Source organism: Heliangelus exortis, chromosome 9 (assembly GCF_036169615.1).
Source record: "Heliangelus exortis chromosome 9, bHelExo1.hap1, whole genome shotgun sequence".
Taxonomy (NCBI): Eukaryota; Metazoa; Chordata; class Aves; order Apodiformes; family Trochilidae; genus Heliangelus; species Heliangelus exortis.
This window is the reverse complement of record NC_092430.1, coordinates 5743212-5771017: the sequence shown is the minus strand read 5'-3', so window position 1 is coordinate 5771017 and position 27806 is coordinate 5743212. Positions and strand designations below refer to the sequence as shown.

Below are 27806 nucleotides of genomic sequence, written 5' to 3'. Positions count from 1 at the left end.
CATGTTCCATGCCTTTTTTCTTCTCGCTGTTCATATATCTAAAGGAATAATTCATCTTTGCAAATATCTGCATTTTTCAGAAACTAAGGCAAGTTTAACAGTTTAAGGAAAGTTTAACTGTTTAATAACAGATTTTTAGGTTCTGCTTTCATACCAGTACTTTAGAACAGCAAGAACTAGCACTAAGTCATTCCCCAAGTCTTGTCTACTATGTCACACTTAGTTTGCATCTTGTCTGGTCACTTGATGTCCCCGTGACATGACTTGCTGAGGCAGAGAGCAGCCACTTGACCTCGTGCTTTTATGGCCACCACATTTCATGCCTTTTAGCAAATGACTTGCCAAACCAGCACGGAATAATACATCATTAAACAATCTCAGCAGTGCCTCTTAATCATTTAGTTTTAGCAATGAAGGTTCTTGTTGCAAACCAGTGCCTTGTGGCTGCACCACTAGGAATGGAGCTGCTGGAAATGGCCAAGAGTGAGCCAGCCCAGGACCAGAAGCAGTGCTGGGTCTACAGCTATTCTGGTTCTGGACCCAAACAGAGAAGCTGTATGCCCAGCACATGTATTAGGGTGAGCCTGCACTAGCTCAGCACTTCTTTGCTCTCTCCTGCTTCCTAATACACAGACCACAAGCAGCAGTACAAGGTGAAGTCAATTCCTCCCCCATGGGAACAGAAATGCCAATATCAGGGTCCTGCATTCACCTTAATCAAAAGTTTTAGTCAAAACCTTGCATATGGCTGTTTAAAGCTCCACTGCATGCATGTTAGGAACTTGATGTGAGGTGAAATGTGAGGCAATGCTCCTCTGCATCTTTATTGCAGTTCAAAAACATTAGACCAGATCAGAACTTAACAAGCTGTAAGTTCAACATGATCACAATTGCCAGCATTAATGTAAATATTGTTGTGAAAATGAAAGCCTGCAGACACTTCAGGCTGTGCAGAAGGTGACAAGAGAATCAGATGCTCAAACTGTGGCATCAGGCAGGTGTAGCACTTAGCCAGCCCTGCACCCTGACCTCACTGTTCAGACCCCTGACCCTCTCACTGAGAAAGGAGATGCTGCATTTGATGCTGTTTTTGCTACTAGCTTGGATGAATCTCCTCTCTCCTTGGGAAAGCTTTGAAAATATAGTTTATGACTGAAAAATAAATTTGTATTTCAAAATAGGAGACAGAAAAACTGGAAGTGACCTAGTGCTCTATCATGTAATGCAAGATGTGCCAGATGTTTTAAGCCTTGATGCATGGAAGACTTTTATGTTAGACTTGTTATGATGTAAAATTGAACAAGATAGTTGTCCTGGGGTGGAGTGGGGGGAGAAATAAAGTCTGAAGGGTCCTCCCCAGTAATGAAATAGCAGAAGTGCAAAGAATTAATGTCAGGGAGAATAAATTAACACCTTGAGTTCAGGGACAGAAATGCCAATCATTTACATGTTTCTGGTAGCTGACAAAAACTGGTAGAAAATGAGAAGTCTACCTGGCAGGAGAAATGGAATGCTTCAAGAAGTAGTAGTCAAAATAAAATGTAAAAGGAAGAACAACATTGTAATCTTTATTAGTTACTGCTTGGAAAAAGCAGAAGAAAAGATAGGTTGTGTGTCTTTACAAACTGACTTTCTCACCCTCCCCAGAATGTTTTTGCCGTTATCATAGATTTTTCCAGCCACTGTTGTACTGCAGGAAACAGACTTCCAAATGACTCAGTTCAAAGGGGATTCTCTTCTGGAATCTTCTGGATTTGAGAAGCAAATATATTATTTGTTCTCAATGAATTTTTTAATTTCATATACTGGTGGAAAAAGTGTGTCAAATGTAATAATGTACTTTTCCTCTGACATTTTTTTTTTTTTCTGAGGATAAAGGCTGTGCAAACAGATGATACTTGAAGGGTGTTGGGAAGGAACATGCAGAAACTATCAGAAGGGGAGAAGAATTTAGTTCCTATAAATTGGAAGTCCTCTATTTATGGGAAGGAAATAAAGGAATTTATGGGAAGGAAATAATAATTAAAGAGAAATTAAGTGAGCAGCCACACCTACTTTGTGAGATAATCTAATTCTGAGTTGTTAAACTGTACTTCTACACATAACTAAGCTCCCTTGATGCTGCAGGAAAAATTGCTCAGGAGAAAAGGATGAAAAAGTAATTAGAAACTAATTAGCTTGACAAAGTAGTCCCCAACACTGGAAAAACTGCAAGTGATAAAACATATTACAAAAGTGGGTGTTTATAATTAAGCCATTGTAATGATCAGTGCTGGATCTCCTGGAACCCCTTGCAGAAGTAGGGTCATGCATCTGAAAGTACTCAAATCAGTCAAATTTAAAACCAAATGCCTTGTCTGCTTAGTTAGTGTTAATTTGAAAAGCTGACAATGAGAGTGAGGGGGGAAAAAATAAAAGAAAAAATGGGAGTGGAAGATGGGGAGAATAATTTATTTGGTAAACAAGTAGTCCCAGTTTTGCAAGAACTGGAAACATTTTTCACTAAAACCCAACCCATGTTTAGTGCTGGACTGAAAGTGATTGAAAATCAGAAGAGCTACTAACAGACAAAAATGAGAAATAAATCACATTTAGTAAAATGTGATTAGTAACCATGACTGAAAATTCATCAGGAATCTGAATAAATTAGGAAGATTAGTGACTGGCAGCACTTAAGACAGCATTAGAAAGATTTTTAAGAATATTAGAAACAAATTGTAGGTAGAGTACTTTTATCTGCTAACAAGATTGAATTTTTTTATGTGAGACAAATATCTCAGTTTAAGAATTCCTTATAATCTGGGGGGAAAAAAGGACTTCTTGAATATAGTAAGGTGTCTTCCAGTCCACTGAAAAAATGAAGGACATATTTGATTACATATACCAGGACTAGGATGCTTCTGAGATGCTGGAAGTCTTAGGCACAAGAATTACAGTACAGGTCTCAAAACAAGTGTTTTTTCTTATGCTGGTAACTTTCTGCAAAAATAATGTAGTAGAAATTTGCAGTACCATAAAAATATTTACAAGCAGGATGACCTAGATTGATGCTAGGTGAGAAAAAATTTTGGAACTGGCAAATGTGAAATTCAGAGGATATGAATACAGACATTTCCCAGCTGTTATGTTTTCCTTGCAAACAAATCTGATTACCTACAAAACTTGTAATTTGAAAGGCTGTAAAGACAACTGAAAGGATGCAGTAGCACCTGTAAAGTATCTGGTTTTGAATGCCAATTAAATGCATTCAGAATTGATTTATTTCTAACATGACACAAATGACATTTGGAGGCTTCATAGTAAAACTGGCACATTTCCTTCAGTTATCTGTGAGTAAATAACACAATTATTGACATTCAGGGACAATTAAATGGCTGCCAAGAGAGGCAACTGGCAGTTCTGGATTGTCATTAATAGCAATCAAGCCACAGTTCCTTAAAATAGGAATCACTAGTGCCAAGTTCAACATGTGCACATTACAGTCCCCCAGTATAAACTGATCACCAGAGACAGATGCCAGGGTTCAATTCTATACATGCAGCTCAGCATTAGTCCCAGACCATCCTCCTCCTCTCTTGTGAATTGAGGTTCACAGTCTAAATCTTCTTTTAAAGTTGGTTTTTTGTATAATTGTTGTTGATACAAGCAAATGTTTCTTGCTGTTCTTGGTTATGGAGGTAACTCCCACCTCTGATTTCCCATCTAAACTTTACCAAATGAGGAACTATTACTATGATTTACTGTGGAATTAAAATTTTCTACACTTGACCATACCTTTCACTTAATTAAATAAGGGCAGTTAAAAGAGGGGAGTGTAATGTCTGTTCAAGATAACTGTCAATAACTGAAGGAAGCAAGATGTAGGATGCCTTTATTAAGTTCACATTTATGTTGAGCACAAATGGGCTGACTTCCCAGCTGTTGATGGGTGAAGGGCATGAATATTTACTTATAAATAAAAAAACACCCAGGAGTCAGCCAAAACTCACAAGGATCAATAATGTATAGAAAAGTAGTTAATTTCCCAAGCTCTTATGATTGAGGGATGGTTTGTTTTCAGGTGAATGAATGCTATTTCAACAAATCTGAGCTTTGTCATGGAAAGCAGTGGGGCAATGAAGCAGAATCAATGCACAGATTTACTATTAACATTTTCTGAGAATCTGTCAAATTTTTTTTCATTTTCATACGGATGCTATTTTCCCCTTTCAAGCAGTCTGTGCACAATTATCTTCCATTTGTGAAGTACAGAGACTCTCAAAGGTACAGCCAAACAAGGGTTTCTTCCCTTAAATAAGGGACAGTCACTCTAAATGTTACAACATGAGTGAGGATAATTATACCTGACACTTCACACCACTCCTTTGAAGACTGCCATGTGGAATCCACTGTCAGTATTTACTAAGCCCTTTTATTCCTTTTAGCCTAAGTGAGACTTTGTTCTGGATCCACATCCCATGATTACTATCACCTCCTGTTATCATGATCCTCATTTCTAGAAGAAAATAGTGATCTCAGATGGTTATCCAGATGCACCAGATGACCACAATGTGGCAAAAAACACACCCATTCCTGCAGAGATTAAAATCTGAAATTCAGAATGGTTTCCAATATAATTATCAGAATGCTTTTAGTTTTCAGCCCAAGGGAACTGAAACCAGTGAAAATCGACTAAAAAAATACATTTGATTAAACTACCTGACAACATATGATTAAATTCATTGTCTCTTTCTACCTGCATTTTTATTGTTTAAAAAGCTTGATTTGATTTTGTTCACCCCCTAATCACACACATCCATGCTGACTTTTACATTTTATTAGTTGTATGTAACTGTCTAAAATTTCAAGAGCTTTACCCAATTTTTTAAATTATGTAACACATAGAAATTTAATGATTGATACAATAATCATACTCTTTCAACCTATGTTAGATTATGGATAGCTATGCAAAAAACAAAAAAACCAAAATGCTTACCTAGGCCAGAAATTGTAGGATTCACTGATGTACAAAAAGGCCATCACATGCATTTCAGAAAAATGTTTAGTATTTTAAAGACAGACTCTTTAAAACTTCATAAAACTGTATATTAGTGGTAATGAGAAAAAAAAATCCATTAATAATTTTAAGAAGCTGAAAAGCACTGAGTGCCAAATCTATGTTGAAATCCTTGGATTCTGTCACTCAAAACCTTCTCTTCCTTAAGGCTGCTCTAAACAGCTCTTCTCCATTTATTACCTAGCTCAGATTACACCAAAGCATAGTGCAAAGGCCAGGGGAACATCACAATTTCACCCATATTTTCTAGCATCTGTACTTTTTCTCCCAGGTGTTGCTACAGAGGCAAGAAGACTCTGACCTTAAGGTCAAGTCACAGGACACTGAGGTGTTGGTAGAACAGAAGGAGCCTAAATAACCATGATTTGCACATATGGACCAAACAGAACTCTGATTAAGGCATCTTTTTTCAAAAGGAATTTGGAAGAGGCAAATATATGCCCAACAGACCTCTATCTATTCTCTGCTGCTCATTTAAAGCAGAATTTTTACTTGTATTTTTTTCCAATAATCTGAATTATTTTTATCAGTTACACCAGAAATGAGAACACTGGGATTAAAACCTTACTTTTGCACCGTGTTGCTTACTCATCTAAAGCTTTGCTCAAGATCACAGGCAGAAATAAGTGTCTAGGAATTTTCTAAATCAGTCATAGGATAAACCCATTTCTCACTGTACAAATTTTCATTTGGCACAGGCAATAAAAAAGCACGCTCCATAAAGATGCATCTAAAATTCCATGCTGTGTGTAATGTCCTGATTTAAAACCTCTGAAGGAACTTGCACTGTTCTTCTGGACATTTTCAGTATCCTGCAGTCTCTTAAGATGCTACAGGGTACTTTTTTTTTTTTTTTTTTTTCCACTCAGCACTTGACCTAACCCCATCATCTCCTGACACTTTCTCTCTGACATGCTTAACTGACAGACTTAAAGCAAGTTTAGAAAGAAACAACACAAATCAAACAAAGCCCAAAACAACTCAAAAACTCAAACTAGGTAAAATTCCCCAAATTTCTTTGTCTTCCAACTGGCTCTGCAGTGATGGTCTTTGAAGTCAGTTGGTGCAGTGATACTGCACCTACTGTGGCAGCAGAGTATCAGCCATCTGCATTGTAACCAAGGTTAAATTCCAATGTCAGGAGAACTGCAAGGAACCTATCTGCTATCCCAGGAGAGTTCCTGAATCACTGGTGAAACAGAATGCAGTAGCCACTTTTTTTTTTTTTTTTTTTTTTTTTTTTTTTGCCTAGAGTCAGAAGACACAAACTGCTTGTAGTTTATTGCATATAACAAGGAACAATCCACCCTTTAGAATAGAGGTATAATGTTATGAGAACACAGGGATTTTGAATGGATATTACAAATGCCACAGCTTCAGGAATACTAACAGCACTAGGGTGTAGAAATAAATTCTTCTGTGTGTTTGGATTATTCTTTTTCTTCCAGTTTCTTGTAGCCATACACACATCACTGAAATGCGTGGAATATAAAACACTTGCAAAGATTTTGATACTAAAGCAAATGCTTTGTTTATTAAAAAATGAGCTGCAAAAGAGTTTTGAAAAGGAATGTAACAGCTCAGTTTGAGTATCCAACTTCCAGAGGGTCTTCCAGCCCCCTAGCTGTGCCCACCTTCCAAGCAAGAAGCTTGGTACTACATGTTCTGTACTTGGTAGAACTAGAACAAGAAGTACAATTGTTTAAACGTTCTTCTGGGCAATCTGGGAATTTTATTAACAACATTCTAATAAGCCCTTTGAAAGTCTGCCTTAATAATACCGAGCAAAACAGTACTTTGTCAAAAAACAGGAGGGGGAGTGTCTATATTTATGACAGAAATGTGCATTGAAGTGCTCTGAGCCCACTTAGTTGAAGTGCTGTGTTTGGCCTTCTGCAGGCACACTGCAAAAGATGGAGATAGCTACTAAATTTTCATTAAATTTCTATGAAGAGGCAAGCTGGGTCAGGCTGTCGGGGACTTTCTGTGCCACTCGTAAGTGCAGAATGGAGGCACTTCAAGCTGAGTCCATTTGAGTCACTGTCTTGTATCTCTCAACACCAAAGCATGATGTACAGGTACAATCATAGCTGCTATCCCTGCAGTCTGGCTCTTCTATGCTGCCTTTACTAGACTGTTATTTTACATAGCTGAATAGAGCAGCAGCTGCTGCTTACTCTCTTGTATCAACCTATGATCTCCCAGTGAAGTAATGGGGTCAGCCTGCTTACTTGCTCTCCTACATGCATATGCACATAGACAGAGGAGATTTTGCACTTAAGGATGTTATTTTTAATTCATGTGCAGCTCACCCTTTGTAGAGAAGGAAGAGGGCTGTTACACAACTCCTTGTCTAAGCAGCAGGTTCTGTCTCAAAGACAGACAGTCTCTTATTCAAAGATATATAAGGCATGTATCTTCATATAAATATACTTTTTAAAGGTACATATGAATAAAAACTATAGATAAAGCTGTAAACTAAAAGATCAGGTGTAACAAGCTGTCTTCCAGGCACTCAAAGAGAATACAGTGGGGATCTGGCATATTCATCAATTCAGTGAATTCCTATCTACTCTTGCAATCAGCAGATTTAATTAATTATAAACAATGCATGAAGCTCACAGCATACACTTGTAAGTCTCCTTAGAAAGCTGCCAACTTGCAATTTCTATAAAACTACTTGGAATAGCTCACAGAAAAACAGCAATCCCATTTTGCAATCAGTGACTGCAATTAATGCCTCCTCATCATTCTACAGTGTGACAGCAATATGATAATACTGATCCTCAATGTGTACTGCTGAGAAAACCAACAATTCACCTAAAGATTGTAGGGGAACATTTGAGCTCCAGAACAACCTCTGCTGTACACTGAAGCTCTGTCTTCCTTACCTTCAGTTGCCTTGATTGTGTAGCCATTCTCTTCATGTGGTGGTGTATCAAGAAGCTGCATGACCCTGTCCAGCAAACCGTGCATGATCTCAAACCCTGGGCTCTTGTTGTAATAAACAGCACCTAAATGCCTGTAGTTTCTTGCACCTACATCTGAAGAAGAAGGAAGCAATTATGTTATCTGGGGAAACACTCAGAAATGTGAAGAGAGACTTAAAAGTACCCCATGCCTTGGGCAGGAAACAGGGTTGTTACAAGTATCATTTACACAGTGACAGGTACCGAGCATATAAAGGGCTGAGGAAATTAAAAGCAGACAGCAAAAATGCAAATACTCGGTTACTAGATACAAGGAGGAAACTTACTTACTCACAGCAATAGCATTCCTTTTAAAAAACCAAACAACCCCAAAACTCTTCTGATCTATAAACAGCTTTAATATCTGAGGGGAATGAGGGAGTAAGAACTTTAGTGGTGACAGAATGAAGAATGAATGAATAAAAAGTGCAGGTCTGTCTGGTCTGGAAGTTAAGGTAGGGCAGCAGCACTCAGTGATATCCTTGCATAGGTAGGGCTTTTATATTTCTTTCCAGAAATTAACCCGAAAGAAAAGCACATGAAATCTGGTATATGCCAGGATGAATTATGTTTTTTAATATAATCAACTTGTGTTCACACTGAGCATGTCAGGACCTCTGGTCACAAAACATTTCAGCTGAACTTGGTGTTCCCAGGAAAAAAGGTATTGCACTGCATGCAGCTCATGGGAAGGGTTTGCCTAAAGGTCCCTTAAATTAGTGACTTCACGGGAGTTATTGCAGCATCTTTGTTCAGAGTTGGACTTTCACATAGTTCTGGACATAGTATCAGAACTGAGCACATTGGGCCTCAAGAGATGATTCTTTTCTACAGCTATCAGCTGTTTGCTCCTGTATTCAACACAAGAAATAAGGGATAAAAAAATCAACAGGAGGCAAGCTCAGAACAGGAACAGGAGTAGGTTCTTCAGGCAGAAAAGCTGAGGAGTGAAACTTCCTGCAGGATTTTGTGGGCACTTGAAGTTTACAGGGCTCTGAGGAGGTAGAGGAAGCTCATAGGAGATAAATCTTAGTACAAACAACCCTGTTTGAGTTGGGAAGTCCCTGAGCTGGAGACCCTCCATGGCTAGACCAAGGGACCACTCTGGAAGTACTATATATGTGTATATCTGCTCTTGTGCTTTCACTGGAGCAACCACTACTTTGAGCTGGTGTTACAGGTTACAGGGCTGACCCCCCCCAGTACTGACCTTGGTGCCTGATGCACAGTGATCCTAAATGCAAACAAACTTTAGCACTCATTCAGTGTTCCCCAAACTGTTAATATCTACTATATACAATATTAGAGATTATTTTAAAATTAAATTTACATCTTGTTTACTTTCTCCAACTAACCCTTTAGGAACAAAAAACACATCAAGAAATAAACAGGAAAACATTTTAGCAAATGACTAGAAGGAGCATACACAAAAGATGAAAGCACAGCCTTTTGGAGTCAAAAGTCATTCAAAACTTCTGGGGCAGCAACTTGGCAATACAGCTGCAAGTTCTCTTGCAGGCTACTGAAAGCTGAACTTACAGTAAGCCTGCATTTTATCACTCAAGATCTTTTTCCTGTCATTATAGTAATTTGCAGTGTTAAACAGTGCTGAGGAATCCAATCTTGAAGTTAAAATGGCAACACAGAAAAGTACAGCCAACAGATAAAATATCAATAAATGCAGCATCTGATTTCTGGTCTGAGCACACTGCCTGTTCAGTCCCACTCTATGTATCTCTGTTTCCCAGATCTACTAAGATACCAATCAGTAACAGTTTCATCAAGAGTGGATAATTTATTTTCACATTGTACTGAGCAACAGAAATGAAGCAAATGGTTTGGCCTTCCTGGCACAGCACATTCCTTGGGCTACACATTCAGTAGAATGATTTCCTTTTCTGTGAGTCACAATGCTAGTAGAATTTGTGGCAACTACCTGAATTTTTATTTCATTATTACCAGATAGTCAATAGTGTCTTCAGATCACTGATCTTTAGTAAAGCATCAAAAATAAACACACACAGCCATCTTTATACCTCATGTTTTCATCCTTGGTAAAGGAAAGGACGCATTTGCAAGCATTCAAAATAAAAGCAATGTTATAGAACTTACTCCTTTAAAGAGTTAGTTTACAACACAAGAAGTTCATTCACTAAAGGAATAGGAACTGCAGGCAAAAGCTGGCAAATGTTAGAAATGCTTCAGTTCTTTATAACTCACTTAAAAGATCTTTTGTGTCACGCCATGAAATATTTCTAGTTTTTAAATGAGCCTGTCAAGTATGTCAACCTAAATTTTGTGTATATATATCTACGTATTTATGAGACTTCAAAGTACTTCCTGGGGATGCTGCTGAAAAACAGTCCAAATGATGGGCAGCTGGTTAGGAATATGTGAGCCAAAAGAACAGAGAGCTGAAGCAGTGTAGTGTGCTGCTTCTTCCAGATTAGAGCTGCTTCAGAAAAATGACTTGGTGATCTGAAAGGGGTCACCTGCTCAGTTACACTTGTCTCTTAGCTTCACAAAAATCCCAAACTATTTTCTGTGTGTAATACCTCCAGACAGTTTGGAAAAATGCTTCAAAATACAGCAGCAGCTGTACTCACAAATGATGTTCACTGTGCTAAATGTCTGCTTGCCAAACACACCAAGATCACTGGTCAGAGGTGATTTTCTGATGGATTAATTCCTTTCGTTGTGCTTAGGGAGAGAAAGGGTATTCTCTGTTTTCTCTGCTAGGACTGGTGGTGTGAAGTGATGATTTGTACTCTGAACCAGAGTAACTACCCTACCAGAAGTGACTCTCCAGTGTTACAAGTTAAGCACCTAAATGCTGTGTAACGTATTCAAAATTGGCACATTTTCTCCTGCCTTGAGAAGAAACATTTCTGCTCAGATTTGTTTCCTTGTAGCTACATTATATCAGGCACAGGTTTTGCTTATTTAGCACGTCAAACCTTTCTGCCAGATCTGTCTGAAGAGGCACATGTTCAGTTCACCTTGGTAAGCATGAGTTCTGTGTAAGGAGGGATTTTATTACAAACCTGTGTGTTTAAAAGAGCTACATTCATTCACACATGAATGACTACTAGATGCCATTTCAAATACAGTTAATGTCAATACTCTTTTGACCCATACTTTTTAAATTATTAATTGGGAATTCTGCATGCCAAAATCATGAAATAATAAAATTAAATTAGGCAGTCTGATGACATAAGCCTCCTGCTGGAAATCTCATTCCATATGTGAGAGGACAACCCTACACTTCTCAGTGTTTGCAGAATTACAAGTTATTTCTTCTCCCTTTTCAAACTATTTATTAGCAAGTTTAATTCTGGAAATATATTTAGGTAAGACAGTAGTTGTCTCCAGTATTGTATTTAGAATAATTTCAGATGCTGTTCACAGTCTGCAAGGGCCCAACATGAGAGGGCTTCCTACAAGCACAGGGTACTAAGCTGCTGCCTCAGAAGTCTTCATCTTTCATCTTTAGCAATGACTCCCATCACAATGAAGTCTACAAAATGAGTCTTTATAAAACTACTAAGCAGCCATCCACATGAATGGAAGCTTTCAGGAGTTACAATTAACACGCACAAAATAAAACTAAGAATTTAACTTGCAAATTTTATAAAGCCAGAATAAACACACCCCCTAGTCCAAGATAAATAGCCTCACTCTTGGTTCTGAAGAATGCTGTTGCTATTCTGCCATCTCTACCACATTTTTTACATTCTAGATAATTGCATGCCCAACAAGGAATGGGCTGCACCACCAAACTGCCTGTATTTAATAAAAAGGTCTACATGGTTTGCTAACACTGCATATTTTGCTTGGCAAGGCTTTTTTTTTTCTTTAAAAAATGTCATCTACAAATTAAATTCATCACCAAAGCAATTTACTTGCCATTTTGTTTATGCCTTATATAAACCTTTGTTTTGCAGATCCCAGATACCTTACACACAACCACTAAAACCTGAAACCACCTAATGAAACAACAGAATCATTTCAGCTGCTGAACTTTAAGTAACATCAGCCTTTCTCACTGAGAGGCAAAACTTCAGAGTTGTAACTTGGTTTACATGCACTTCGTCCCAAAAGCTGTAGCTTGTGAGCTCCTTTTCCCCTAATATACCATATTGAAAGAAATTACTGAGTAAACATTAGACAAATGTTAACATTTCAAAATCTGGTTTTATAGTTTACTTTACACTGATGTATTTTTACAGATAAAAAAAAGATAATATGAAATTTTGATCCTGTACAGTGAAACCAGTGCAAAGAGCCCCCAGAACAGGAGGAGGGATTTCACTGAAGCTTTTGAAAAGCAAACCAGCTGCTTTGGCTCTCATGTAGAACAGTTAAGGTTACAGAACCATTTGAAGGAAGCCACACTTCCTTACGTAGTTGGATGAAGTAGAAAGATAAGGAAAATCTTTACAGATGAGAGAGGAAATTTTATACTGTCAAGCTTTTTATACGCAGACTTGCTCCCTTCTTTACCCTATATCTGCGCTACCAATCTAATTCTTCATATTTGAGTACAAGCAGTCCTGTTTAAAGGTGATAGAAAGATAGAAAAGGATTAGTGTTGAGACATACTGACCCCAAAATTTTCCTCTGAATTACAGCTCTCCAGAAGAGAATCTGTTTGCAAACACAACCTGCTGTTCCCAGGCTTGACACATGCAGCTTTTCAGCCAGCACAGCACTGCACATCTTGGAGACAGCAGCTCTAGTACTGTAATAGCAGCATGCCTTCAATAATTTACTACTCCCCAAGGCTTGTGCCACTTCAAAACATGACCAGCAGGTAGTTTCTCTCATAAGTTATATCCCTCATAACAATACAAAGCAGCATGAGATGAAGAGCAAGTAAAATGGGTGCATAACACAAGCAATTTAGAGCAGATTGTTTTTTTTGTGCAAACTTGTCTTGCATTGATCCTTAGAGTTTTGCAATATTCTTGACAGATTTTGAGGGCTATTTAAATGCCTAAGAATATTTGCAATGTACCTACTTGCAGTTTTGAGAACCCTGTCTCTAGCCACTCTAATATCTACCCTGCTCTGCCAGTCTCAGCTCACGTGCTATCTACATCAATAAAAAGACCCAATGCAGGATGCAACAACTGGTACATTTTTAAAGAATTTGACAGATTTACTTACTTTGACCATTCGGGATGTAAACACATTTCCTTTAGCATAGATTTTGAGGCCCCTTCTCTTACCTGTGTTAGGATCTTTTACTACAATGTCAGAAATCTCAAAGAGTTTGAGAGGCAGGGGCATCTTTCGGTTAGCAGCGATGGTTTTCAGCAGCCCAGGAACGAGGGTTGTCCGTGCCACCTGCAGGACAAACAGTGATGCTGCAAGTGAAATACCTCCCAAAATAGCTCGTTTGTTCTATTTGTTTGTTTTGACCATTTGTTACAAGAATCTAAAAGCAGTCAGCTTTAAATACTGCAGTTGTCTCTTATGTTTAAGCATCTTGGCTTGAGAATTATTAAGCATGGAAATGCACATTCTCTGCATGTTCTTGCACTTTCTGCAAGAGCATCCAGGTGAGCTTAGGAACAATATGCTTGAGATGCAGGGCAGCAAACAAAGTAGTACAGAAAAGAAGTATAAGAAAATTTCCCTAAGTTTAATCTAATTTATGCAAAAGGTAAATATTAAGCATTATTTTAGAAATATTAAGTGCTATCTGAAATACTATCTTGATATTTCCTAATAACAAGCAATGGTGCGGGAAGAATCGAAGTAACATAAAAAGAAACATCCACACTGTAGCACACTGAGGACAACCTGAAATAACTAGAAAACAAATGCAAAGCAAGCAGCAATCATTGTATTGTTGTGCTGAAACTTTTCTTAAGAGTGTTCACGTTTGCGTTTCTTAGGCTAGAAAAAAAATCCCTTTAAATTTACCTTTGCTGTAAACTACAGAAAGCATCTTTGCAAAAAAACTGTGGGTACACTTTTAGGTATTTTCAGAATTTTTGAGAATGCTGTCTTTATTCCAGCAAAGATCAAATATCTAGAAATGGATAATAAAATACTTAAGGAGCAATACAGAATTTAAAATTAAAAAAAAGGGGGGGAAGGACAATAGTGGTTAATTTAAAAAACAAAACAAAAAAGTTCCTATCTGGAGCTGAGGAAGCTTTGAGATTGCCAGGTTTAGTAATTACATTTATACTGAATGGCTTTTCTCAACATGGGAATTGACCAGCCTGGAATTTTGTGTTATAAGGCAGCCCAATTTTGCCACATGCTGTCACCCAGAGCATGGTACTTTACATTACTGAAAAGCTAATGGTATTTCACACCAAATAAAGTGCCTCTCAGTAAAAGAGTAACAGCAAACTACTGCTAGCAAGTTTAAAGATGAAGAGCATTATTTATGAGCTAATGGAGGAAAAGTAGCTCTGTAGTTTATGAGGTTTTCCTGTTGCTTTCTTTTTTTCCTTATTAAGTATAGAATATGTGACAAGGTTGCTCCCAAAATTTTACCTGAATCATCTCACCTGAAATTCTGCAGTTTTGGGGTTTGCTATGCGCACTGCATTTGTTGCAGAGATGTCCATGCCAAGTTTATCTGCAATGTCTTCTTGAGAACACTGAAAGGAAGAGACAAAAAAAACTACTAAGGTCAAGTAGACATTAAGGTAGACATTAAGTCAATGATGAAATTTGATAACAAGAATGAACAATGCAATTGTGGCTCTTGCTCTGGGGCTCCATCGTGTGTGTTCTCACATGCAACACACAAGTAATTAAGCCCCAGTCTTAAGCTAGGTAAGCAAACTGGTTTATCTACAGAAATTAAACACTAACCAAAATAAAGCTGGTTGACAGAAAACAAACAAAAAGGCAGGTGTTTATTTAGGTTTTATCATGGATTGCCGTCATCTGTTTTAAAAACAGAGGTTCAGATTCTGCTTCCTGATGTGCAGTAGGAAAAGCATTTTATTTTATTCTGAAAATAGCACTTGTAAAGGGAATGGTACCTGAGCTTTCTCACAAAACCAATGCCTGTGAAAAAAGAGGCCATGTGGCCAATCCTCCCATATTCATAGCTGCATAGGATTCTCACAGTTCATTGTTGCTTTAATTTTTTTTTTTGAGCTGGAGTCTTTTTAAAGCCCTTATTCTCAAGGTGTATATTAAAGCTGATCAGTAAAGCAATACAGATGCACTTTATCAGGCTCAGATGATGTCTGTGCACACACAGAAGCAGATGCTATGGATAAGATCCATGCTACAGGTTTCCAGAATTTATAGCTCTATTGATGTACTAAAAAAGCCAACAACAGACTAGACATGTAACAGAGGATTTGTTAGTGTAGTGCAGTTTCCCAAAGCCTTCCCTTTGTAGTGGTAGCACTCCAAAGTGTGTTGATAGACCAAATGTGAGGAAAATGATACCATGTGAACAAGTGGATTAATGAGTACAAAAAAATAGTCCTAAATAAATGCTAATCTTAGGGGGAGAAAGTTGTGGTGGACAGTTTACAGATGTGTATCTAAAGTAGGGTGTGTTACTGTGATCTAAGTACATTTTGGCTAAACCAGAGCTCCTCACAGGAAGAGATGTTATTGTGTATGAGTACAATTTAGGGCTCAAACCAAGAAGCAGACTGCATGCACAAATGCATAAGCAGTGTTTGTCACTGGGCTACAGAATATTGTAGCATAAATTATATTCCTCATAGTAAGAGGCCTCCTGCTGGTGTTTTGATAAAGTGTTGGTGAGACAGCAGACTGTGGGTTTCATCATGCCACAGCAGAAATACAAATATGTAATGGGATAACATGATAGACTGCCTGATCTCACAAAATTCTGGTCTTGCAATTCATGAAGGTCCTCAGATGCAGTGATGGAATATACCCAATGCTTTTAAGCATATTATCTGTTCAGTGCTAAAAAAATTGAATTCTATTTATTAATGAATCAAGATAATCTCTAAAAGCTTGACCATTTTATACATATTATTTCCCCAAAGTAGTACTGCCACAGATAGCCTGAATATTTTTGTCAAATACTAACACTGTAGGCAGTAAAACTAGTTATTGTCCCAGTTACTTAAATGAGTTACTAATAAAATATTGGAATTAGAATATGTATTCTTCAGACTTTAGAGGTAGTTTAAATTTTGCTTTTGAAGCTCCATGGAATCTAAATGTGTTAAAATTTTATTCAGCCCATTTGGATTATCAGTATTTTAGGAGCCTGCATCACTGTATCTTAAAATCTTCAAGTAAGTTACAAAAAAATAATCTGTGATCTTAAAAGGTTATGTACTTTCAGGGATGTGTATTGCTAGCCATCTACTAAGTTTTAAGTTCAGGAAAATGTTGAGAAATTCAAGTTTTTAATAGAATATGTGATGGTAGGTCCCTATATGCTAAAAGAGCTAAAAACTGCACTTTAAGGCAAAGTCTTTGAGCAGATCATGCAAGAGAAAAGATATTATAAAATATATAGTCTATTTTCAATAGCTGACTCTGTGAATCTCCATGTATGGACAGTTACCATGTACGTGGTATATTTAACTTTTTTTTTTTAATAGTAGATCAGGTTCTCTGATCCAGTTCAGAACTCTGGCAAAGGAGTAGGAACATGTGGGTATGACAAAGACTGTGTTTCCTACTGAATATTTTATTTCAATAAAACAATTTTGCTGTAAAATTTCAGTATTAAAGATTATGCCAGCTGCTAGTACTGGAGTGGATCATGCTGCTGTTGAGTCCTAATTCTTGGTAAAAAAACTACTAGCGTGGCTGTAACTAATACCTGCCACCAGTGGTAACAATTACTGTATTTTTATTTGTTCTCCCATGCAAAAAAAGAAATCCTGTGCTGGAATTTACAGAGGAATTTGTGTCCTCTTTCTGTCCATTACAACCTTTTTAGATACTCTTAAATTAAAACTCTTTGACTAAAATACAAAAAATACAGAATAACGGGCAAGTGACAATAATAAAAAGAGACAAATAGAAACAGGTTGATCTCTAAACTGTAGTAACATCCACCAGGAAGTACTGAATTTTTGTTTGTTTTCCAGATTATCAAACTAGATGAATTTCACATCTGGTGGTCAGTCTCAAGAGAGACTCACTGTGTTACAACTTCATTCCATCAAGTCTAAATAAAAGCAGTACTTCAGCAGCTATTTTGCCTTTATACTTAGAAATACTTAGAAATTTCTGTATTAGCATTGACTCATTACATTTCTGACCTGTAAACTCACAAAATGTTATAGTATAATTCCAAAGCACTAGCAAACAATCACTTGCCAAAACAGTAGAAGATAATACTGGTGCATTTATACACCAAGATATCCTCAGACCATCCTCTGCAGTTTTGGCTGCATCATTGCTCCAACATGCAACTAAGATAAGAATGAAATCAATACAATATACCAGGGCAAAAGTGAGTGCTTCAGTGAAACCAGCAGCTGCCAGGTCCAGTCTCAGAAGTTCTGTGAGCTTATTGAGGGGGAGCTAAAATGAAACAAAAGAGATTTCAGCTTCCATCTAAGAACATTTTTCTCTTCTTTCCTGAGGTGATTCTGCCTGTTACATTATGGTGAATTCACCTGGGAGGTACTATGCTTGTGTGCTTAAAATTTTTGAAAGCATCAGCCAGCTGCCTCTAGGCTTGCCTGAGGAAATGAATCTCCCAATTAGAGATTTAATACGGGCTCCCAACTTAAGCCCTGTTTTTTGTTTTTTTTTTTTCAAGTACCAGCAACCACTGGTCTTAGACTTATTCAAATCAGTGGGGCATCTGTTTTGTATCCCATCCATGGTAAATACTTCTCAAGGCAAAGCATGTCAAAATATTTAATTCCTAGGTTCTGTTTTCCCCAAAGCCCTTCTGGCACGCACTAGTCATTTACTGACAACAGAACATTTATTTGAAGGGGCAATCTTACTTGATTAGCCATGGTGTACGTTTTCGGAATAGTCATCTGAATGTTGTTATAACCATAAGCTATTGCTGCATCTTCTATGATATCACAGGCATGCATAATGTCAGATCTGGTAGGAGGGATTTCAACCTCTAGATTGTTCCCATTCCCTATGACGTCCGACTTCAAACACATCCTGGTCAGCAGCTTTGCAAGGCTTGATGGAGTTTCACTGAAAACAAAACAAGAGAGCAGCAATTTATGGATCTTGCACTTGACTGCCTTTTCAAAAGTGGTAATTTTTTTTTCTGCTGCATTGCCTTGTAGCCTGAAGAATCTTCAGTGCTTTATGGACTGCACCTAGACTTAGCACTCTATCAGAATTAGCTCAGATTCTGAATATTTTTTTAAAACTTCATTACGGTTGTGTGAGGCCATAAATAATCATTTTATTACCCTGAAAGCAGGGAAAGAAGTCTTACAGAGTTGACCTGATTACCTGAGATTACCCCTGAATTTTTGATAAATTAGAAAATAAATTACAGATTTCATAGTGTGAACCTTTTTGAAACACGGCAATAATCAATACTTTCTAGTACATTTCATGATTAGTGTTTGAGTAAAATCCATGTTTTCACTTGCAACAACACACCTGATTCCTAATTTCTTGTTAATGAGTTCAGGTTTCACCTTCTCTTTTCGGTAAGCCAGTTCCTAAAAAGAAAGAGAAAGCTTTTCAGCATACACTACATCTGCCATTTCTACCTATGAGGATTCAAGTTTGTCATCTTAGTAATGAAGCTTCTTCTAATTGAAATACTAAAATGACATCCACAGAACACAAGTGTGTAGTATAAGATGATTCTCAAAAAAAAGTATTATAATACATGAATGCAGTGTGAAATCCCTGTTACTGACATTTCCAGTAATTTCTGATATATGGAAGTTCACAGTTTCTGAAAGGTTCTAGTCACCAGTTCATTCTAAGTCAAAGCCCTAAAGCAGTGAACAGTCATGCATGAAATCTTGTGGTCTAGTAGAGATCAAATGACTTTTAGGAGGAAAAGGAAAGAAAACTTGGTTTCCGTATCAGCATGGAAAGATCTATGGGTATTTAACTTTGTTAGTTTGCAACTTATTTAAGAAAGCTTTGTTGTAAGTATTTACTTAGGTGTTTCTAAACTTCTAGATATCCTAATCCTTAAAAACCTTATCTAAAATGGGGATTTTTTTTTTTTTGCTCCATTTTATCTAGGAAAGCTACTTTGGTTACTGAAGAGATTTCTGTACTGTTGAATATCTCCCAGATTCTTTCTCCCAGGTCTTTCCTCCATTGATTAAAGATGACATTGCTAAAAGCAGAAGCTAAAATACCACTAGAAAAACCTTGTAAAAATAGGTTTCATTCCCTCTAAACAATTTGTACTTGCTTGATACAGCTGATTTTATGAACTCAACCAGATCTCTGTCTTCAGTTACTTTCAGGAAACAGGAAGAATTGCTTTCTCTATACTTATTAAGGGAACAAAAAAGCAAGACTTCATTACTGCAGAGAGGTCTGGGACTCTGGATGCAGGCAAACCTGTACTTCAAGACAACATCCTCTCTTACAGACCTTTATATAGTTGGAGCCTATAAAGTGAAAGGCTGAAAAATCCAGTGTTACAAGGTTATTTTAACTGAAGGGCATTAAGGTTTCCAGATCTGATAAGGAAGTTATGCTGAGGCTGATTTCAGCTGTCCAATGGCTTAAGCCCGAAGGACGTCTTCTTGTATTCATTTTTCCTGATTTGGAACACGTAGGTTTTAAAGGCTTTAGACACAGATTATGACCTTTGATTGCAATCTTTACTTGTTCCTGAATAAGTCTGTATCATGTCAGCTCTAAAGCACAATCATGGTTACCACCTGTAACTTTAAACCTTACCCTTCTTCTACTATCAAGCTATTTCAGTGAGACTGTATTTTTAGCCTTAGCATAAAATGAGCTTCAGAACAGATCTCTAATTTTTTCCTAGATAAAGCTGGAGCTGCTGTTATTTTTTTGTGGTGCTAGGCCCTGACTCAGTAGTATATATATATATATAAATATAAGTATAAATATATATATGTATATGTGTGGTGCCATGCTGAACTTTTACACTCTACCTCAGGACCTGTATGTATTGCCTTAGCAGAAGAGAGGGCAACATTGCTCATACCAGACTTTGTGTAAATAAAATCCTTTCCCCAAAGATGCTGAGATATAATATCACTCTGCTTACCGGGTAGATGTGGGTCTTCCCATTAGGATAAACTACTTCTGCTGCTTCAACTCTGAGACAGACAGAAAAACAGGAGTAAAAAATGTTTTTAACCTGTGACCCAACTGTATTCTCTCTCTGACTAAAGATTTATACTCACGTGAATGGCTTCTCACAATATTCACTAAACATGGTGACTATAGTATCAAGAACAATTTTTGCCTACAAAATAAAGATAATCACATTGAAATCTGTCATCTACTTGTGTTGAAGTAGACAAAGTATCTTAGCAAAAAATGGGGAAAAAAAAATCTTCTTGTCTTACACTCTTTAATTCTATTCTATTTAATAACAAGTAAAACTGGAGCAGTCTAGAATATTAGACTGGATTCTAAAACATGGGGGTTTTTCTGCTGCAAAGACTTATATGCAAAAACTTAATCATTGGTTTTCAAGGTTCTGAGGCATTTCTGTATCTTGATAAACTCTGCTCTGTAGATACACAGGGTCTTTATTACCAGTTGGAACTGGGTCTTCTCAATCTTTAGTCTAATTCACAATTTCACTCAAGTTCCAAGTGAGAATGTAGGGAATAGAGGACTGTGCCTTCTTTAGAAATATATTCTCAAATAACCTCATCTGAAAAATCTTTTGATTTACAGTTTATATTTTAAAAGATTAGTATAACAGAACATTTTTACTATCAAGCCAAGCAGTGGCAGCAAGAAACAGTTGTTTGTTTGCATAGAAGCCACTTCCCAATGTGTAATCAACATATCATTGTATATTAGAGCAAATTAAGTGTTTTTGCTCAAGTGTAAAAAAAAACCACACTTTAGGGAAACTATCAATGAATGCACAACCCATATTCAAGGACAGTCAATTATAACTGCTAAGGTTTCATGCTTCAGCTTTGAGTTACAAAATTTCCATATGGAAAGACTTCAACTGGACAATAATTTACACAGCATCTCTACTTGAAAAAAAGATAACTAGGAAGAAAAAGTGTCATTTTCCTTCCCTTAGCCCAAATTTTAAGTAGGAGACAAAATGATTCTTTACAAAGAGTATTGCAAAATAAGAAAAACCAGTGATTATATTCTTTTCAAAGCCTTTCAGATTTAGGAAGTGTTCAACAACATGACCCACCCCCCAGCTAACTAAAATTACTTAATTGTAAAAACTGAACACTTAGTGTCAACATCAACATACAGCGAATTTAAAATCCAGTGAAAATGCAACACTGTCTGTAGTTAAAAACCTAAAACAGCACTGAAGGGATTCCACACAGTTCTGTGACCTGTCCTGCCTTTTTGAAATGGGAGGTGTGCTCCATACAGTAAATGCCTGGCTTTTATAAGCCTTTGTAATGGAGACTTATCACCCAAAGGGAAGACAATGATATTGCAGCATATCAAAATCAGGAAAGATCAACTTACCTTTGTAATGTCTGTGCCTGTACATTCAATAAACACATTTCTGGTTTTTATGCTTATTTTTGTATGATCTCCTAAAACATAAAGACAGAAATAAATGTTACTTTTCTTGCAATGACACTGATATTTACCCCTTTTGTTGTACAGAAAGATCAGTCATCTTCTGCAGCTTAAAAAATTACTGTATCTACTGCACCAACATTCACAATTCTTACCACAGTAGCAGGTAGTTTTTATTCTTTTTTAAGTTTACAAATCAAAAAGAGGAAAAAGGCCAAAGTTACTGACTGGGTTGTGCCTTTCATTGAAAGAATCCAAGTACCCAGTTGAAGAAGCAAATTAGCAGAATACTTGCCATCTGCTGGTTGCAAAGTGCTGCTGCACCTCCAGAGCATCTTGCTTCTCCTGCCTTTAATAACACATTTTGATGTGTGTAAGAAAGTAGCCTTGGACAGCAATGCATGAAATAGTCCTTAAAAAGTGATTTAGACTGATGACTACCAACAGCTACTTCTATGAATAACCAAGATGTCTTAACACCATCTGCTGATGTGCTAAGTGTCTGTCTAGGTTAACTGATTTGTATCCTAGTGTGAGTTCCTTTTAGGCATGAATTTGCTCTGTGCCTGTACTTGAAGTCGTGAGGTGTGCACTGAGGCACTCAAAATTATTACTCATCTGGAAGCAAAAAGGTAGAAAATACACTTGGGGCACCATTTAAAGCATCTCTCTTGCAAATTGGTTGCAAGGTCCTCTGGTAATTGATTCCCTACAAAAGTGTGGTTCTGTTAGTCTTGTTAATATGTCACAAGCAATCCTGAGAAGCTGTACAGAAACCTGCCTTGCACTGTCTGTTAGTTATAGGTGTGCAGTGATACCTTGAATGAACTTCACTGCCAGTATGTGAACTATGCCAGGATGAGAGACATCCACACTCTATTTCTAAATGTATAGGCTCCTCTGAAATCCAGCCTCTCTGTCCTTCTGGCCTTTCCTTGCCCAGTCATTAACACAGATGCACTCCACAGGTGGCAAAGGAAAGCAAGCACTTGGATACACACAAGCATTCTCACTTCCTTTGTTTGACACTGAGCACCATGATTCAGCTTCTGTGCTTTAGTTTCCTACCTGAGAAACTAGGATGCAGCCAGACTGAAAGTCAGGTGCATTAAAGATCTTAAGACTGAGGGATTTTGTCATCCCATCCCTAAGATGCTGAGCTGTATTGCTCTGCAGATGGAATGTACTCAGCTCTTCTAGACTCACTGCAAAGCAAATAGAACATTTCCCTTCAGTGCTTGTACATGATCCAAAAAACCAATACAGATGTTTACATTTCATTATCTGTTTAAAAAGCACCTTTAAACTCAAAGTGTCTCTCAAACAGTACTCTTTAAAATTGAGACAGGTGTTAAATTTAGCTCAACCTTCCATAAAAAATAAACAATATGCAATGTGTACTATGTGGAATGCTCTGAAGCTGAAATGAGGGTAACAAAGAAAGATCACTGCTGGACAGCACTTCTAATTCAGAGCAGTTGTTCTTACCAGTCCCTGCCAGAGTCTGAGCTGCCTTTTAAGAAGATTTGGTTATCTGTTTAAGACATGGATAAGGTCAAATAGGAAAAATACATCCAAAGAGATCATCACTGCAGATTTTATTGGTCATTGTAGGGAAGCAGTTACTGATTCTTGACCTAAATATATAGGTCTGATGAACTGTCTTTGTTAAAGGAGTGCTTGCCATGTCATTACCTTGTTTCAGTAAACATGGTTCTCAAAAATCACCCATAGTTTCTTTTGTATTCAGAAGAAATCCATGTTCATAAACAATGGAAAAAGATCTAGGCCTACTCTATGAACAGACCAAAGTCTTCTGGAATAACTTGTGTGGTGACAAAAAGATTCACAAGAACGGGTTCACAGTGATGATAAATACACTGGGCTTAAGACCTAGATAAAAAGATTCCTACTGTAACCACTTAAGAAAGAGTGCCAGTCAGACTGTTAAATAGTTGTTAGTTTACAAAATAATTTCTTATCCCTTTCTTTTAGCCAAATGACTGAAAAGTGTCCACCTATGCAAAAAAAAGCTTTCCTAACATATATTCCTATGACAAAAAAACCTTGCTTGAGCTTATACCACACAAAACTAGAAGGGTATGAGAAGTGGAGAGGTTTGCAGTGGGACTTCTGCATCTTCTGGATGAGAAAAGAGAACACAAGCAGTTTGGGGCAGCAAAAAAATTTGGCTGTGTTTAAATTGAAAGAAGGAAAGAAGAGAAATCATAAACAAGACAATTTCAAGAAAACAATGCTGAGTATTACACATCAGTTTCTGTTAGAAACTGCTAGTGTTAGTGATCTGTTAGTGATCTTACCATTTATGATTGGTGGCATGGACAGAACAACACCATTGCTGTCATAAATAACAGGATAGAGTGGCTTGTTCTCAATGAGGTGTAAATAGTGCCGAAGATGGCTGTCAGTCTGCAGGAACAAAACACAGCCTAAATTTCACATTAGTTCACCCATTAACTTCTACACTGCCAAAACCCCTTGCTGAGATGAACAGGACTTTTGAAAGAGGGAAGGATTGGGCTTAGAGCCAGGTACTTCACTAGCAAAAGCTGTTTGCTCTCAGAAGCAAGAAAACTTTGAAATGAGAGAACTGGATTTTTGGTTTTCTTCAGAAACATTAAAAATTGTTTCTTTAAGGATTCTCTCAGAGGTGTCTGAGTGATGCTGTTCAAACCATACCCTTGCTCACCACAGCAGACCTTTCACTGCCAAATCCAGGGGCACAAATCCTTGGTTTATATCAACCTTCCATAGAGGTGATAAAAATTAGATCTATATTAAACTCCAGATTTCTGCTTAAATTTGGTTCAAAATTTACATTTGTTTCAGTGACACATGCTCTACCAAAACAACACTTGTAGTCTCTCTGACACCTCGTTTCCTAGCTCTCTTACTCATCTTTAGCCAGAGATCTTTGAGAACTTATCTCTGACTACAGTGTGTTCTCCAGCAAAACTGTGTATTGTCACGACGGTTGTAACAGTATCATTTTCAAGTGCTGACATTTAAAGTGGGTTATGTAAACACCACAGAATTAGACCTGATAGGATGATTTCCTAGAATTTACCTGGTTGCATCAGGATGCTGAGCTGAGAGGAGTGCCAGAGCCTTTTACACTGCTACACTTGTCTACTACATAGTTGGATAAGTAATTCAAAGTTTTCCCCAAGTAAATTGGCAGAATTAAAATAACATTTTAAAATCTGAGATTATTCACATCCAGCTTTTCCCAGTGTCATACACAAAGTATCTTAGTGTAGTCAGGGTACATAGATAGTGTAGATAGATACATATACAACCCTTTCACAGTATTATTAAGAGCATCATAAAAAGCAGTCATTGTGCTGACACATGAGAGGGCTAATATCAAACTCACTATTCTAAGAGTTAATCTTAGCCACAATAAACCATGCTATAGCTTTCATGGACAATTAAATATTACCATGCATTTCTCATGAACAGGCAAACTGAGGAATGTTCACTAAATGAAGCTACAGAAGATAATTGTATTGTAGTTGTAAGAACAATTCTGAATAACCAGGACATGAGATGCTAAGGCTTGGAAATGTATTTTCCTGCATTTAGTGCAAAAAGCCTGAAAAATCCCACTTACCCTATACAGATCCATAATTTGTGAAGCTGTGTATTCCTTAGATTGATTCAAGGGCTTGAACTTAATTTCAGAAGGTGCTTTTGCAGTAAAAGTAAATGGACCAGAGATGGTGTCCAAGTCATGGGTGCCTATTGCTACTAACTTTCTTCTCCTAGAGAGAAAGAAGGCAAAACAATGATTTTACTAGTAATATCTGGGGCTCCTTTGAGATAATCTCATGGTGCTCTGTATTCCTTTGTATCCATAGACTTCACTGAAAAAGTAAAAGGGCAATTTTGAGAAGCCTAGAAATTACTTATACTAATAACATTTTAATGAATGTTGACAACACAGTAATATTCAAAGGCAAATCCAATGAGATTGCAAAATGCTTCTTTTTTAACTGTTGTAAGAGCTGTAACAGCTATTTGTGTTGAAAAATATTGAAAGCAGGCAGAGTCAGAGAAGGAAATGAAAAGAGAGGGAGCTCAAGAGAGCGTCTATGAAAGATTTTCCTTCACGTGAATATAAATATAACACCTCTCTGCAACAGGGACGTTCATGTGATCAAACCATACAGGTAGGCAACTATGCACTTCTACAAATTTAAGCACTAACCTGCAAATATTTTGGTGTAGTTTTTCCTGGAGGTCAATGAAACTCTCATAACGTTCCTTGGTAAAGGTTATGTTGCGAAGAACCGCAGCGACAGCGTGAGGACGGACCTGGACAGTCTGCAATTCACACACAAAGAGCACTACACTGTAAATTTCAAGTTTGCAAAACACAGGCTGATGAACTGTGCACTGCTCTTCATAAAATCCTCTTTTGTAAAGTAGCAATCAAGTGGGGAATTCATGAAAAGACATCAGAATCCCAAAGGGGAAAAAAAAACCTCAAACAAATCCACTCCAGAACTGGTGGAGGAAAGGAAGTTTCCCACAGAATGTTCAGTGGCCAGGAAGGGGAATCCAAAGCAAAAATCTGACATTTTGATTTGATCTGCTACAGGGTTCACCCAAAATGACCTGCCCATTGTTCCTCCCCTTTCCTAAGAGTATATCCCTATGAGTAAAAATGCTTAAATTTCTTTAGCTCTTGTTTCACAAGTAATATTTCTAGTCTCACTGTTCTTAAAAAATTGGTACTGATGGTTCCTGCCTATCTGGATTGTTCAGAAACTCTCAGTAAATTCACAAAGATGCAGTAAACAGTTTTACCTCTGCAGTGATAATCAGCTTCTGACGTTCACCCTCAGCTGGTATTATCTTTTCATACCTAGGGATGTTTATCCTAGAATAAAACCAGAAATAAGCCTGTTACTGGAAAACAGGAAGTTCCAAAAATGCAGTAAACTTTAGAAATGTAGCAACAATTATATGTAACTAACTTCCTTAGTAACATTTCTTGGCGTGTAAATTAGCTAACTGTTTCAAAACTATTTTCTACAGGATGGTAAACAGTTCAGCAGAACTAGGAGGGAAGGACTCAGGCTGAAGTCCCAGCAGAAGTATGGAACAATTTGCATTGGCATTTATTACAGAGGAGCATAATGAAGTTCCTCTGCAGGCATTCTTTACAGAGGATAAGTCTCAAATGGAAGAGCAGCTGAAACATTTTTATAACAGATCCAAAACCCAATAACTTGCTATAGTGTAGTCCTTAAAAAATACATATAATAGGTCCTCTGCAGAGAAACATCTAAGGAACCTGATCTACATGTGAGATCATACTCAAAATCCAAGTAAGTGGCAAGTTTTTTTATGGACCAGAAATAAACTCATATTTGTATTTAAACAAACAACAAACCACATGAAAATCCCACAGCTCTGCATTACCTTTCCTTAAAGATCTGCAGCCCTCGGACCAAACCTTCAAGGCACAGGAGATCATAACGGTTGGCAGGAACATCAATTTTATAGAGAACAGTATCAGATGCACCCTTTGCCTTTTCTCCACCTTTTTCTTTACTTATAATGTCTTTCTCAGATGTCTGAAATGTAACAAAAATGTGTTTTTAACTTAAAATATCTTAACGTTTAAAAAGAAAGAAAGAAAAAAAAAAACACTATTAGAGTTTGAATTAAAAAAAAAAACCACATTACAGAAGCAAAAGTCTCCAGCAGATCTCAGTGCAGAACTGGGACCCTATTTTTGGCCACAGATTATTGAATGACTTGTCATATCAAGTCTACTCTGAAATAAAGCATAATATGATATTCAGATGTATGACAATAAACATCACTGAAAGACAAATTAATTCAAGGTGAAAAGCAAAAGCAAACCATGTCTAATTGAATAAGATGTACATGGATACAGTTAGCAGAGTCAGCAAATTTTCACAGATACAAAGTCCAGTTCAGAATTTTAAATGTAAATTAGTTACAACTTTGCTATCTAGGTTCAGGACAAATCCATTTTTCTGGATATTGCACAGAAGAATAATGAATACAAAACAAAGCCAAACAGATCTCTTGCAGTATATGGTCTGTGGACATATTTATGCTTC

At 37.2% G+C, this 27806-nt stretch overlaps 1 protein-coding gene across 1 annotated transcript in view; it reads right to left on the bottom strand.

Annotated features, from left to right (window-relative positions):
- The window catches only part of FARSB (phenylalanyl-tRNA synthetase subunit beta), a 36543-nt gene that overhangs the window by 6937 nt on the left and 1800 nt on the right, over positions 1-27806 (bottom strand). Inside the window, exons 3-16 of the mRNA XM_071751796.1 lie at positions 27136-27290; positions 26518-26590; positions 25916-26031; positions 25319-25469; positions 24006-24114; positions 21628-21698; positions 20349-20410; positions 20210-20261; positions 18598-18659; positions 17970-18177; positions 17455-17535; positions 14556-14648; positions 13257-13374; positions 7948-8100 (exon numbers count right to left, since the gene is read on the bottom strand). Coding sequence (XP_071607897.1) covers positions 7948-8100; positions 13257-13374; positions 14556-14648; positions 17455-17535; positions 17970-18177; positions 18598-18659; positions 20210-20261; positions 20349-20410; positions 21628-21698; positions 24006-24114; positions 25319-25469; positions 25916-26031; positions 26518-26590; positions 27136-27290 — 1504 coding nt within the window. The remainder of the gene's footprint in view (positions 1-7947; positions 8101-13256; positions 13375-14555; positions 14649-17454; positions 17536-17969; positions 18178-18597; positions 18660-20209; positions 20262-20348; positions 20411-21627; positions 21699-24005; positions 24115-25318; positions 25470-25915; positions 26032-26517; positions 26591-27135; positions 27291-27806) is intronic.